The sequence below is a fragment of the Taurulus bubalis genome (assembly GCF_910589615.1).
Source record: "Taurulus bubalis genome assembly, chromosome: 12".
NCBI classification, from domain to species: Eukaryota; Metazoa; Chordata; class Actinopteri; order Perciformes; family Cottidae; genus Taurulus; species Taurulus bubalis.
In genome coordinates, this window is record NC_136600.1 from 650476 (window position 1) to 664937 (window position 14462).

A 14462-nucleotide genomic window follows, 5' to 3' on the forward strand; every position below is an offset into this window, starting at 1 on the left:
CCCGTGGCCTTCCTCACCTTGATCCTCCTCAGTTCCTTTCTCACCTGGTTAAGGGACATGCTGGGGCGTGGGGTGCTGTGAGGTGTTGGAGTGGGTTGCTGGTTGTAGAATGCTGAGTATGAGAGGTGTGAAGGGGAGCCGAGAGGTGGAGGGAGAGGGTGGGTAGTAGTCCACAGGGGGTGCAGATGATGGGGGTTGCAGCAGCAGGGAGGTCTGGGTGTGGGGAGGGGTGGATGGCTGGTCAAATCTATTGAAAAATAAATTCAGATCATTCACCCACTTTTGGTCCCCCTCAGGCTGTTGGTTGGGCCCCTTGAAACCAGAAATGGCCTTGAGGTGCTTCCAGACACCGACGATGTTCTTCTGCTGCAGCTGGTCCTCCATCTTCATCCTGTAGATCTCTTTCCCCTCCCTGATCTTCATCCTCAGCTCCCTCTGCACAGACCTCAGCTCCTCTTTGTTGCCAGATCTAAAACCCCTCTTTTTCTCCTTGAGGAGGGCCTTTATCTCTGGGGAAATCCAGGGTTTGCCGTTTGAGAAGCACCGTACAGTCCTGGTGGGTACAGTGTTCTCCACACAGAAGTTTATCTAGTCCGTGATGCAGTAGTTGAGACCGTCGATGTCTTCCCCATGGGCATCACTGAATACTTCCTACAGTTGTTTCGAAACGGTCCTTCAGAGCCTCCTCGGCTCCATCGGTCCATCGTTGAACTATGCGGGTCACAGCTGGCTGCTTCTGTGCAAGAGTGGTGTACACAGGCAGGAGGTGCACCAGGTTGTGGTCAGATCGGTCCAGGGCAGGGAGTGGTGTTGATGAATATGCCTCCTTGGTGTTGGCATAGAGAAGATCCAGTGTCTTATTGTCTCTGGTGTGGCATTTTACATACTGGGTGAATGTGGGCAGAGTGGAGGACGGAGGGGCATGATTAAAGTCCCCAGAGAGAAGGAGGAGAGCATTGGGGTGTTGTGTCAACAGCCTGCTTGTCGCCGAGTGGATGACGTCACAGGCCGCTTCAGCGTCAGCAGAGGGGAGATATACGCAGCCACCATGATAACATGCGAGAATTCCCTTGGCAGATAGTGTGGCCTCATGCTAACAGCTAACAGCTCAATGTCCTTAGTGCAGGTCTGCTCCTTAATAGTGATGTGCCCAGAGTTACACCATCTATCGTTCACAAACACTGCCAGTCCTCCTCCCTTCCTCTTACCGCTCTCCGTTGTCCTGTCCGCCCGTATATTGTGGAAACCGTCCAGCGTGCGTGTCCGGAGTTAGCTCGGTTAGCCATGTCTCTGTGAACACCATGAGGCTACACTCCCGGTATTCCCTCTGATGGCGAGTCAGCGCAGCTAGCTCGTCCATCTTTTTAGGGAGAGACCTCACGTTTCCCATGATGATGGAGGGTAGGACGGGCTTGTAGCGTCTTTTCCTGGCGCGACGTTCCGCCCCCGCACTGCTTCCCCGTTTCTTCCTCCTCAGCTCGCGGGGAGCATCGGGTCTCTCCTCGGGTAGTAAAAGTGTATTTGAAATAAATAACAGTTTTCTGTGTTAAAATATAATTAAATTGTTTTTTTTTTGTAAGTTAAGGATTTGGGCCATTTGGAGTGCAATTGTTTGGTCCCAAGCAAGGCTATTGCGTACCACCAGACCCGAGCTCTCGTACCACTAGCTCTAATAAGTATCTGGGGCAGCAAGACCGTGTCTGCTGGTCAGGTAAAGAAAGATCGGCAGCCACGTTCCGGTTAATTGATGTGGGGCTTTTTGGACACTTTTTGGATACTTGTTAGTGTCAGTGCTGTTTTGGGTGCTTTCCTGAAATGTGTTGACAATTAGAAAAACAGGAGCGAGCCCTCCCCTTTAACAGCAAACAAACTGATTATTACTGGCATAACCTTCGATGTGCAGGTTATTTACGGAAACACTCATTTTAATGCAGTGTCTCTGTTTTTTCTCTGTTCTCTGTTTTCTGTTCCTGTTAGCGCTGGACGCCCAGGAGCAAGAGTTATGGATGACTCAGCTCCAGCTGTGTTCCCGACGCCACTCTGAAAGCAACGCTAAGGTATTCACACACACGCACACGCACAATCCTCTGCTCGTCTCTGCTTCCTTATTGAATTACAGTTATTCCAAATGTACAGAGAAGTGTACATTTGGCCAGACAGACAGGTTTGGTTTCTGGACATAATGGAGCCAGACTACATTTCCATCCATTTTGCTCCAGTTCAGCTGCTCATCACGGCGAGGTTCATCTTATTCAGCATTTCAGAGCTGCTTTACCCCTCTGTTCTCAAACAGCTGAACCACCAGCCGGGGATGTCCCTAATGGTTTGTGCTCCCGGCCACCATTTTGCACTTCCAGGTACATTAAAGGTAATGCTTACTCTGGGTTATGATGTGTGCTGTGACATTAAAAGGTAAGAGCCTTTTTGTCTCCTCTAAATGGACAAGCTTCAGAAACACATACAAGCTGTGTGCTTTGATGCTGTTAGTTTTCTCACTACACTAAATTATACAATTTACCACTCGGCTCCATCTCACTGCTGAAAGCCTCCAAACAGCAACATCTGTTCAGTCCTTTTCACACACAGTAAATCCGAGAGCATAATACCTTCTGCACATCTTGGTTGGTTTGTTGTGCATCTGCATGGCCTCACGTTGATATTTGTCAGGTTTTGTGAAATACATTCTCTTGATAGCTTCCAGCCTTTCACACAATGCATTATGTGTGAAAGAAGACAAGTCTATACAACACCTAAAGATAATTAGACATATTTAAAGAATATGGTACAAGAATGTAAAAACGTGATGAATAAACAGTTGAAATAGTTAGCTACAATTAGCTAAAAATAATACATTATCTTATTAGCTTCAGAATATGACTAACATCCAATTAACTTACGGCCTGTCACGCAATGCATTAAGGGTGGAAGAAGACATGATAAAGAATGATAAAAAAAATAGTGGATGCAACCGCAGCAGCGACATCACATTAAGTGTGGCAGAAAATATCAGAAAAGGTAAACAGCATATATCCAACTAATGGGTAAACAGTTCAAATAGTCTAAACGTATACACCGGTATCATCATCATCAGTGCCAAGCAGTGGAAAATCAATCCTGGTTTGTGTGTGTGGGTGGATGTGGACACATTGGTAAAGCTCCAAAAATCTGGAAAATATATAAGGGATGGAGAAGCGGCTGTTCATTGCGTGCAGGTGGGTTTAAGTGCATGTTTGGTCAACACCAACGTTCCTGTTTGTACTAGGCGTCAACCTCCAGTTCTGTCGAGTGAAGCCAATGTGGAAGTGTCTTAAAACATGCATTCTCTCTCCTGACCACCAAGAGGCAACTCCTCTGGTTGTATAGAAGTATATGCTTCATGTGTTAAAGCTGCATTCTCTCTCCTGACCACCAAGAGGCAACTCCTCTGGTTGTATAGAAGTCTATGCTTCATGTGTTAAAGCTGCATTCTCTCTCCTGACCACCAAGAGGCAACTCCTCTGGTTGTATAGAAGTCTATGCTTCATGTGTTAAAGCTGCATTCTCTCTCCTGACCACCAGGGGGCGACTCCTCTGGTTGTATAGAAGTCTATATAAATGACTCTACTTCTCTCTTGATGTATTCCCTCAGTAAACATGGTAAACATGAGTTTATGTCTCAATCTCTAGTTTCAAGTCTTCTTCAATACAGCATGATGTTCATTTAGTAAATTATGGTCATTTAGAGTCAAACAGACCATAAAGCAGGGGATGCTTTAGGGTGGGGCGACATGGTGATTGACAGGTTGCTGTCGCTACCAGAGACGTATATGTAATGACGGTAATCTGGAAACTTCTGTTCATTGGTAATGGCAATGGCTGTAATCAAAATGGCGAGAGCAAATTGTCAAACTCAAGGCTTTTAAACGACAGTCCACAAACCAACGGGTGTCCACTTCTTAAAGAAGACTATAGTTTGTACAAGCATTTCCTACACACACGTTTTGAGCTTGTGTAACACATGCTTCCATAAATGAGAAATCCCTGCCTTACTCCATTTCTAAATGTTGGCTGTGTCGCCTCGAGTCTTCTTCAAGGTAAGCTCATCAGGATGCTCGGGCAAAAGCTTAACCAGCCGAGAATGGAGGAACTAATAATACACTTCCTGGAACATTGACGAAAATTTTCTCGGTGGCCTACATAGGAGGTCAAGTTGAGGAATTGATTCGTCAGTCGGGCCACTAACTCTTAATGTTCATTTAGGTTCTGGGAGCAAGCTGCCTGTTGGCTGCGGCTGTGATGAGTCATTCACTTAAGATGTTGGTGTTTCTTTGATCACGGTCTTCTAAATGGAGAGAGAGAGAGAGAGAGAGAGGGAGAGAGAGAGAGAGAGAGAGAGAGAGAGAGAGAGAGAGAGAGAGAGAGAGAGAGAGATTCATCAGCTTGCGAATTCCCAAAAGGTGAAAAATAAGTGTATGCATGTATCTCATAGAATGTATTTATAGATGGAAGATACGTCCACTGTACAAAAATGAAGCTCAAATATCCCGGACACGGGCGCGACCATCTTGTGCTTTTGACATAATTTGGAGCCTGGAGTCAGTGATCGGGGAGACCGGTCACAGTATCGACACATATATGCCCGAGTCAGTCGTGAGCCAATCACGGTCAAAGCTTGTTAGCTTGAGTGCCACTTAGCTGCTGCGTTAGCACTATAATATCTGAATAGATCATAAATGCATTTATGATCTATCTGTCATATAACCATTTTTCTATCTGTCTCCCTGTCTATGTCTCCATATCTATCTATCTATCTATCTATCATCCATCCATCCATCAATTCATTCATACATCTATCCATCTATCCATCTATCAATCTTGCCACCTCAACGATTAAAGTCCCAACCTTTTTTCGCTAAGTTTAGATCTGTATGTATTTGTGATAGATGCTATTTAAAACAGGTTAATTAAGAGTTATGAAACGACGTGCTGAATCTGTATTTTTCTTTTACATTATGCTAATGTTAGAAGAACAATGTTTTTACTATTGATTAATACTGTATTTCATGTTACCTTCAGAATCACTAGTAAGGTTTCATTAGTTAGTTGTATTAGTATAAAGCCAGTGACTGATTGAACTCTCACATACATTTCCATGCTTACACATCCTTGGCTGGCCATGCTGATAGAGACTGGAGACTGAAATATCAGTATGTCTCTAGGTTAAGAAAGGTATGTCTTGTGACTTTGGCCCTGACAAGCCAGTCTAGCGAAAGACATGCAATGACTCATGATGGAGATATGAAGACGTCATGTGTCCTTCTGTCTATTGATATTTAAGAAGGTAGCCCTTATTAGGTAGCGCTTATTCTTGGAGCAGTCCAGGATACGCAAATGACATGTCATGTTGTAATTCTCACTCTGCTCCTCTTTGCAAAGATTAAATGTCCTGATCAATTATTTTACCACCACGTGTCGAGTACATTTTTCTATCAGCTAAACAAGAGTATTAAATCAGCTTCACAAAGTTCTTTCATTTTTTTTAAAGCACATTGGTAACCCAATATTTTACCTAAACCAAAAGTCATTGTAGCACATGATTGCGTGACAGCCCTATGAGCGGTTGGACAGGGCTGGCTAGCAGATCTAGATTGACAATTTAACAGTGGAATAGGTCGGCCGTCTCCGGTGTCAAAGTCAGACACTTTGTACACATCTGTACGATTTTCTGTGTTGAAACAAAGTCAGAAGAAACGTCTGCAAGGTTGGTTTGAAGCGTTTCGACAAACATCCAAAGCTGTAGCATTCTAGTGAAAACTGTCACAAAGGTGTATTGGTGCATTTCCTTTTCCTTTGGATCCCGTCCAAATTGCTACGGTACACTCTAAAAAGCCCAACTTCAAATTTGTTGGCCTAACACATTTTTTTAAGTTGAGTCAACAAATACCTTTGAAAAAAGTTGAACTTACTCAAAATGTCAATTTTATTAATAAGGAATGGAATCCACTGAAAATGTTAAGTTGAGAAAACTTAGTATAGTGGTTTGGGCATCTGCTGAGGTAACTAAGGCCACTGTGTATGTCAGTACACACACACACACACACACACACACACACACACACACACACACATATATACACTATAATCTTATATTTTAAATAACCATAGCCAACCGCCATAAAAGCAGCAGAAGAAGAAGAAGAGAGAAAAATCTGTTTACCACTGCGCATGTGCACTTCTGCATGAGATAGCAATTTCGCGCCGGTCCACGCCAGCTTAAGTGTTTCTGCAGAATGCCGTCTACGTCCAGCACAACTTAACCAGGTAAGACTGTGTATGTTCAGTGCGTTAGCTAACTGGCTAGTCAGATAACCTGTTGTTTTTTAATGCAAAAGTTAACATTAAGAAGTTTACAATGTGACAGACCCCAGCCTACTTTTCACGTGTTCATAACGTCATGTGTAATTTCGCGATAACGACCCGCTCGTGTTAGCTAGGTTAGCTAACATGTTGCTGCAGTGCTTCTCCGTTCTTTAGCGTTGGTGGCGTCGAAACTGCCTCTAGTTCCCTCATAAGTTACCCGCGCGTAGCATTCAGGTGCACTAGATACCGTCCGTATCTAGTGCAGGGACCACGTGAGTCACCCGCGAGGCATGTTCTAAAAATAGAACACGTTTTGAGCTTCGTCAAAAAGATTTGTTTTTATCAACCGACCTCTCTACATGGTCGCGTTACAACTCTTCTCTGTATCGCGCACGGCGGAGGTTCGCCCCGATGCGACGAGAGAGAGAGAGAGAGAGAGAGAGCTTTTCACAATGGGATTTGCTGCTTTAAGCTATCATTATTTTAAGCTATCAGCTATCACTTTTAAAGCAGTTAATGTATTTCAACAGGCTGCAGCCTGGAGCTCCATAAATGGACGTTTTCTCTCTTGAGACTGTCATGGAGAGGTTTGGCACTTGAGTAAACAGGTCCATGTTTACCAGGAGCAGGAGGCACAACATGTCAAACTATAGTGTGAAATGCTTTTTAAGAAGGTTTAATTAAATAGTAGTAAGGCCATTGAAATTTCAGAGTTGCACCGTATAACTAAATATTAAAGGCCTATATGGTGTTTTATCACATTGTATTGGGGCAAGAAAACATCAGTCCCAGTTGTTGTGCTAATGTTTCACGATCCCTGTTCTACACTATGCTTTTGGAGCTGGGAAATATATTAAAACCAATTATATTTTTGCACTCTGAATGGCTTTCGTCTCAACTATGCAAACCATAGCATTGGAGCAGAGCATTTACCATCAGATGACCCTTTTTAATATTTCAGAGTTTGTCTTACAATATATATAAATACACGTTAATGTAAACGGGTGTATTGTATTGTTAGGCTTAACCGACATTTCAAATTGGGGATTTCAGAGATGAAAAGCAAGAGAGCGTTATTGTTTTCACACTTAAGCTATGTCCAAAAACATGGTGCCCATATGTACAGTAGGAACATATGGGTTCATTTAGTTAGTGAATACAGCCGACCTGAAATGCATGCTACCATGCTGGAAGCATTTTGACAAATTTATTTGAATAATGCCTTTGTCTTTAATATTTTTTTATATTATTTTAAATTTTTAATCTTCAATTTGTATTTTTCAGACGACTGATGTCCTTGCCCACAGAAAGTGTACAGCTCTGCGAGGTCTACCTTTCGTTGTGAAGGAGAAGCTGAAGACATGTCTGGTAAGACTAGTTTGTCATTAAGGTTGCACATTCAGCAAGAACACACTAATGCAAACTTCCCTACTTCACTGTTACTTTGTTAATCCATCTAAATATTTCTATAAGTGTAACTTTATGGTTTTTAATTTTATGTGATATCACCAATACTGGCAATATTACTGTAGCATCAAGGTTACAAGTGAGTGTAATGCCTGCATCACCTGCATTTTGTAACAGCAATTCTCCTTCAAATTTACTGGTAACATTTATAATTCCAAGCCCAAATTCGTCATGGATTTTGAGAATGATGCATATTCACATTTTGTCAAGTTATTCTCTGTCAGTACATTTTCAAATTCAAAATACATTTTTGTTTAGCTAATCTTTTTGAGAAAATAAAACTTAAAAAAAAACCTACACACCATTAGCACCCTTTGCTGCGAAAAGTCTTTAGGGTGAGAATCTGGCAGATTTGTAATGACATTGTCCATTGTTTAATGGCAGATTTGCTCCAGTTCAGATTTTTGTCACTTATTGAATTAAAGGGAGCCTGTACCGTGGGAGCAAATGTTTCCCTGTATTTTGCTCAATTTATTTAATTTAACAGACTATGAAGATTTAAATACTATAATACTAATGTGTAGGAGGTGACTCTTGTATGAAAGTGGTATATTTTAGTTTTTAAAATCTGCATAAAAATGTATTTTGACTTTTAAGTTGTATTGTTACAGAATGGGAAGAAAAAAACAAGAAAACTCAAAAGAGGCGGTGAATATTTATTATAGTCTCTGTATGCTTGTTTTTGTGTAGAATACAGACCCGGAGGAATCTTATGTGAAAGGAGTTGCACTGGGAGTCCAACAACAACACTAAGCATCGCCCTGATTATTGAGGAACGGATTGTCCTGGATGATACATGCGACATCCCAACTGCATTTGCCCTTTTGTTTGGACTCATCTATGCTCTCAACCTGGAGTATCCGAAGGACTTGAGGTACACTTTCGAAAGTAATTCAAAAGTTGTTCATGAACCTTGGTATCCAGTGCTCTGCCCGGGTTCAGGCCTTAAAAACAGTTTGCTCAAGTAGCCTCAAGTAGCCTGCCATATTTAAACCCTGCCTATGGTCTTGGCTGGATTTTGAGGGGGTAAGAGTTCCAAAAGGTTTCTGAAGGCCAATGTTCAGGTTGCAGTTGTCTTGTTACAGACGATACGTTTTTGATAATGTCCATTCATTGTAAAAGCAATATATGACAAATTGTCCCACTGTTGATAGTGTCTAGTGCCCATAACGATAAACTAATATTGGAATCAGCATTTTTACTGTGTATGCTCAAGAAAGCATAACTTGTACTAAATTGTTGTTTTTTGCATCTTAACAGTTCTTGTTAAGATATTGCAGTTTTAAACAGTAGATTTTTCAGTTTTTCCTGATCCGATGTGAGGTCCCGGGACAGGGATGTCATGTGTACAGATTGTAAAGCCCTGAGGTAAACTTGTATTTGTGATGTTGGGCTATACAAAATAAACTGAATTGAATTGAATAGATGGATGGATAGATGCATGGATAAGAGAGGTTTTTAAGCCATTTTATACATCCCACCAATCTTTATGGTGGGGTCAAGCCGGCCTGACTAGACAGTCTAGTGTAACAAAAAAATACAAAAATTGTTCCTGAATAAAACTGCAACCTACACCAAAACCATCCTCTAGTAGTCCAGTTTCAAGGGAATGCCATTGTCCTTCTGTGTTGTATATATTTTCCATCATATACCATGTTCCAAAGCTTGTTTCAAGGCCTTGATTTTGGAGTCACAAAACTGAAGTTTTCCTTTTTTTTCTTTAAGCAGCCATTTGGATTTTTAAGGATGTTGACCCTCTGCTGTCTATGTTCAAGTGTTGACACCTGGAATTCATATAGTTATGCAAACAAATGTTTACTTTTTGTTAATAAACATTTTGTGTTTGAAGAAGTTTGTTTTCTTTAACTGTTGACTTTTCCAAAGAAAACGGTGTACATTTTTAATTAATTTAAATAAAGGCAAAGTTGCAAAGAATTGAGTGTACTCAACTAATGGGCAGTGAAGTTCTCTCAACAAAAAATGTTAAGTGCTGTTGATGTATGTTTTCAATCTACAAGAATACACAATTTCAAGTTTCTCCAATTTAATATTTTAAGTGATCTGAACTTAAGTACATGATGTAACTATCAAATGCAATATTTTAAGTAGTGTTAACTTGAATACATAAGGAGGTCTGAATAGTAATGTTACGTTTGACAAACTTAAGATATCACTTTGAGTGAACTTATCATAAGTTGACACAACACATTAGCCCTTAATTGAGTGAACTCAAAAAGGCTTTGCAGCTGGTTGCCTCACTTTTTTAAGTTGACTCAACTTTTTTGTGTAGCTAATTATCACTATCACTATTATAAAGCCATAAATCTAGCTGATCCAACTAGCTTTAGCTTCTGATAGCGTTAGCTGTTCCCCGGCAGCCTGGGGCCAGAGCGGGCGACGTTGAGTCCTATTTAAAACTGTTGGCTAAAGACAAACGTGAATACAGTAAGATTGTAATACACGTCGGCGGTAATGACTCCCGACTTCGCCAGTCGGAGGTCACTAAAATCAACGTGGAGTCGGTGTGTGCTTACGCCAAAACAATGGCGGACTCCGTAGTTTTCTCTGGCCCGCTCCCAAACACGGTGACGGATGAGATGTAGCCGCATGTCAGCTTTCCACCGCTGGTTGTCACGTGGTGTCCAGCAAACAATGTGGGCTTCGTAGACAACTGCCGGTCTTTCCGGGGAAACCCAGGTCTGATTAGGGGTGACGGCATCCATCCCACTTCGGATGGAGCGGATCCCCTTTCTGCAAATATGACCAAGTTTATTGGTCGACTTGGTACATGACAGACCAGGAAGCAGAAGCAGAGTTGTAGTCTTACACCCTTCTCTGCATTCCCTCTTTTCTTTAGGGCGGCTGCCCACATTTACTCTATAGAGACTGTGTCTGTCTCACGGCCACTTAAACTAATTAAATTAAAAGTAACCAAAAAGATGAGTTATAGAAAATAACCTCATAAAGGTTAACACCACTAATGCAAAAGTGCAACATGATAGGAGAATTAAATGTGGACTCCTAAATATTAGATATTTGTCTTCTAAAGCTGTATTAGTAAATTAATTAATATCAGATAATGATATTGATGTGTTGTGTTTTACTGAAACCTGGCTGAGACATGAGGAATATGTCAGCCTAAATGAATCTACTCCTCCAAGTCATGTTAATATGCACATTCCTCGAGGCACCGGTGGAGTAGCTGCCATTTTTGACTCGGGTCTGTTAACTTTTTAAGCCCCAAGGCATTTTTTAGGATTTAGCTTGAAATAGCATACCCAAACTAAAAAGGGTGTATCTCCGCAACCACAAGGGCTATTTGAATAATTTTGGTGTTATAATAAAGGCAACCCTTGTGAGCTTTTGGTCAGATGTGTAAATATTAGTAGATATGTTGCTGGCTAAGAGTAAATAAAGATTGAAACACAGAACAAATAGAAGTTCCAGGTCCGCCTATAGAAAAAAGCACTTTCAGGATGATTATCTCCTTGAAATGATGCTTCACTGAGGCTCTCCCAAATCATAGCACAATATGTGAACAGTCTCTCTGCACTGTTTTCACTTGAAAAAGTGAAGCAGAACAAAGTCAGATTGGGTAAAGTACAGAGAGAATTCAGGCGAGGTTTCCAAAATTTGCATTTTGGCACATTTGCGCATATTTTTGCACATCTGTGACATTTGAATTTTTTCATGTAGCAAACCTTACATTTCACTTTCATATGACTTATGGTGTTAAATAAACTTGTATCAGTGTGGATTTACTGGGGGAAATGCATTTTTTCAACAAAAAAAAATTCAATTTCAAAATGTGCTGATTCAGCGATTTATGTTGCTGTGTTCTTTGGTCTGGTGTCTGATCTGGTGAATAGATTTGGAATCTGTGTGGAATTGTCTTGCTTTTTGCTATTTGCTGTTTTTTTCTGATAGCACCAAGCTACGGGTTGCTAGTTCCGGAAACATGCAGAGTGGGCTGACTCGTGACAAAATTATAACTATTTTATTTTAATTTTTTTTTTATTTTGTTTGAGTTGTGTTGAAATGGCTGACTAATTATTGTTGCCCAGGTTCTCTTGTTTAATTTGATGTGTAGCATCAATATATTTGTTCATAAACTTTAAAAAAAGGACGTATATAGGTCCATTCGGGCCTTAAAAGGGTCCTAAACCTGGATTGAACTGCAACTCATTTGAAAGCCTTGTTCTTAGTCTTTCACATCCAACCTGGAAAACAGTACAGCCGATTCTGTTTGTTGTGTTGTACCGGGCACCAGGTACGTACTCAGAATTTATTTCAGAGTTTTTGTCAAGTTTGGTCCTTTAGACTGATGAGGTTATTATTGTAGAGGATTTTAATATTCATGTGGATGTCAGCAATGATAGCCTTAGTGTTGCATTTAGCTCATTGTTGGATTCGATTGGCTTCTGTCAGAGAGTACAGGAACGACTCACTGTTTTAACCACACCCTCACCTTGTTCTTACATATGGCATTGACGTGGAGCATTTAGTAGTGTTTCCTCAGAACCCTCTTTTATCAGACCATTGCCTTATAACTTTTGAGTTTATACTACCGGATTGTACAGCGTTAGGCAAGAGTTTTTACACCAGATGTCTAACTGACGGTGCTGTTGCTAGATTTAAGGAAGCGATTCCTTCTGTATTTGATTCATTTCCATGTCTCAATATAACAGAGGACTCCTGTGCTAACTTTACTCCCTCCCAGATTGATCAACTCGTCGATGGTGCTACTGGCTCATTGAGAGTGACACTGGACTCGATAGCCCCTCTAAAAAAGAGGATCATTAAGCAAAGGAGGCTCGCTCCATGGTACAACCCTCAGACCCGCATATTAAAGCAAGCATCACCGAAGCTTGAGGGCATATGGCGTTCCAACGGTCTGGAGGAGTCCCGGTTGGTTTGGCGGGATAGTCTGAGAACATATAAGAAGGTCCTCCGTAATGCCAGAGGAGCCTACTACTCATCACTAATAGAGAAAAACAAGAGCAACCCTAGGTTTCTCTTTAGCACTGTGGCCAGGCTGGCTGAGAGTCATAGCTCGGTGGATCCGTGTATTCCTAGAGACCTCAGTAGTAACGACTTCATGAACTTCTTCAATGGTAAGATTCTGGCTATTAGAGACAGGATCGGTAATCTCCTGCCCTCGACTACTGCCGGTCCATCCTCAGGTGGGATGGCCATGGAGGAGGCTGTGGGCCTTGTTGTGTGTCTGGATGGATTTTTTACCATCAACCTCGACCAACTGTTTTCAATGGTTTCTACTTCTAAATCGTCTACCTGTCTCCTGGACCCTGACAAACCTGTTAAAGGAAGTTTTACCTTTAGTTAGTGCCTCTCTACTAGATATTATCAATGGGTCTTTACTAACGGGTCATGTACCACAGTCTTTTAAAGTAGCTGTAATTAAACCTCTTTTTAAGAAGCCCACTCTGGAACCAGAGGTGTTGGCTAACTACAGACCTATCTCTAACCTTCCCTTCCTCTCTAAGGTAGTCGCAAACCAGTTGTGTGACTTTTTAACATAACAATAGTTTATTTGAAGTTTCAGTCAGGATTTAGAAAGCATCATAACACAGAGACAGCACTAGTGACAATTACTAATGACCTTCTAGTTGCATCAGATAGGGGACTTGTCTCTGTACTGGTCTTGTTAGACCTTAGTGCAGCATTTGACACCATTGACCATGACATCTTATTACAGAGACTAGACCAGTTGATAGGTATTAACAGCACTAAGCTGGTTTAAGTCGTATTTATCAGATCGATCTCAGTTTGTATTTATAAACGATGAGGCCTCGGTTACCACTGCCGTTCACCATGGAGTTCCACAAGGGTCTGTGCTTGGACCAATTTTATTCACCTTATATATGCTTCCTTTACGCAATATTATCAGAAAACACTCCATAAACTTTCACTGTTATGCCGATGATACTCAACTATATCTGTCAATCAAGCCAGATGAAACCCACCAGGTCGCTAAACTTCAAGCGTGTCTTAAAGACATCAAAACCTGGATGACCTGCAACTTCCTGCTGCTGAACTCGGACAAGACTGAAGTTATTTTACTCGGTCCAGAACACCTCAGAAATCAAGTATCTGATGATATGGTTTCTCTGGATGGCATCGCTCTGGCATCTACCACCACCGTAAGGAATCTCTGAGTTATTTTTGACCAGGACCTGTCCTTTGGCTCCCACGTGAAACAGATCTCAAGGTCCGCCTTTTTTCACCTACGGAACATCTCAAAGATCCGGCACATCCTGTCGCAACGCGATGCAGAAACATTGATCCACACATTTGTTACCTCAAGACTGGATTACTGTAACTCCGTATTATCAGGCTGCTCCGGTAAATCCCTTGGATCTCTCTAGTTGATCCAGAATGCTGCAGTTCGTGTACTAACGAGGACGCGGACGAGAGATCACATTACTCCTGTACTAGCTGCTCTCCACTGGCTTCCTGTAAGAGAATCATATTTAAAATCCTTCTCCTTACCTACAAAGCCTTAACTGGTGATGCACCATCATATCTTAACGACCTTATAGTGCCATATTGCCCCACTAGAGCATTACGCTCACTGAATGCAGGGTTACTTGTGGTTCCCAGAGTGTTAAAAAGTAGGTTGGGGGCGAGAGCTTTCA

General features: G+C 41.6%; 1 protein-coding gene across 1 annotated transcript in view; it reads left to right on the forward strand.

Annotated features, from left to right (window-relative positions):
• The window catches only part of LOC306745180 (oxysterol-binding protein-related protein 10-like), a gene marked incomplete at its 5' end in the record, with an annotated part of 57770 nt that overhangs the window by 8388 nt on the left and 34920 nt on the right, over nt 1-14462 (forward strand). The window contains one exon of the mRNA XM_079227932.1: nt 1978-2057. Coding sequence (XP_079084058.1) covers nt 1978-2057 — 80 coding nt within the window. The remainder of the gene's footprint in view (nt 1-1977; nt 2058-14462) is intronic.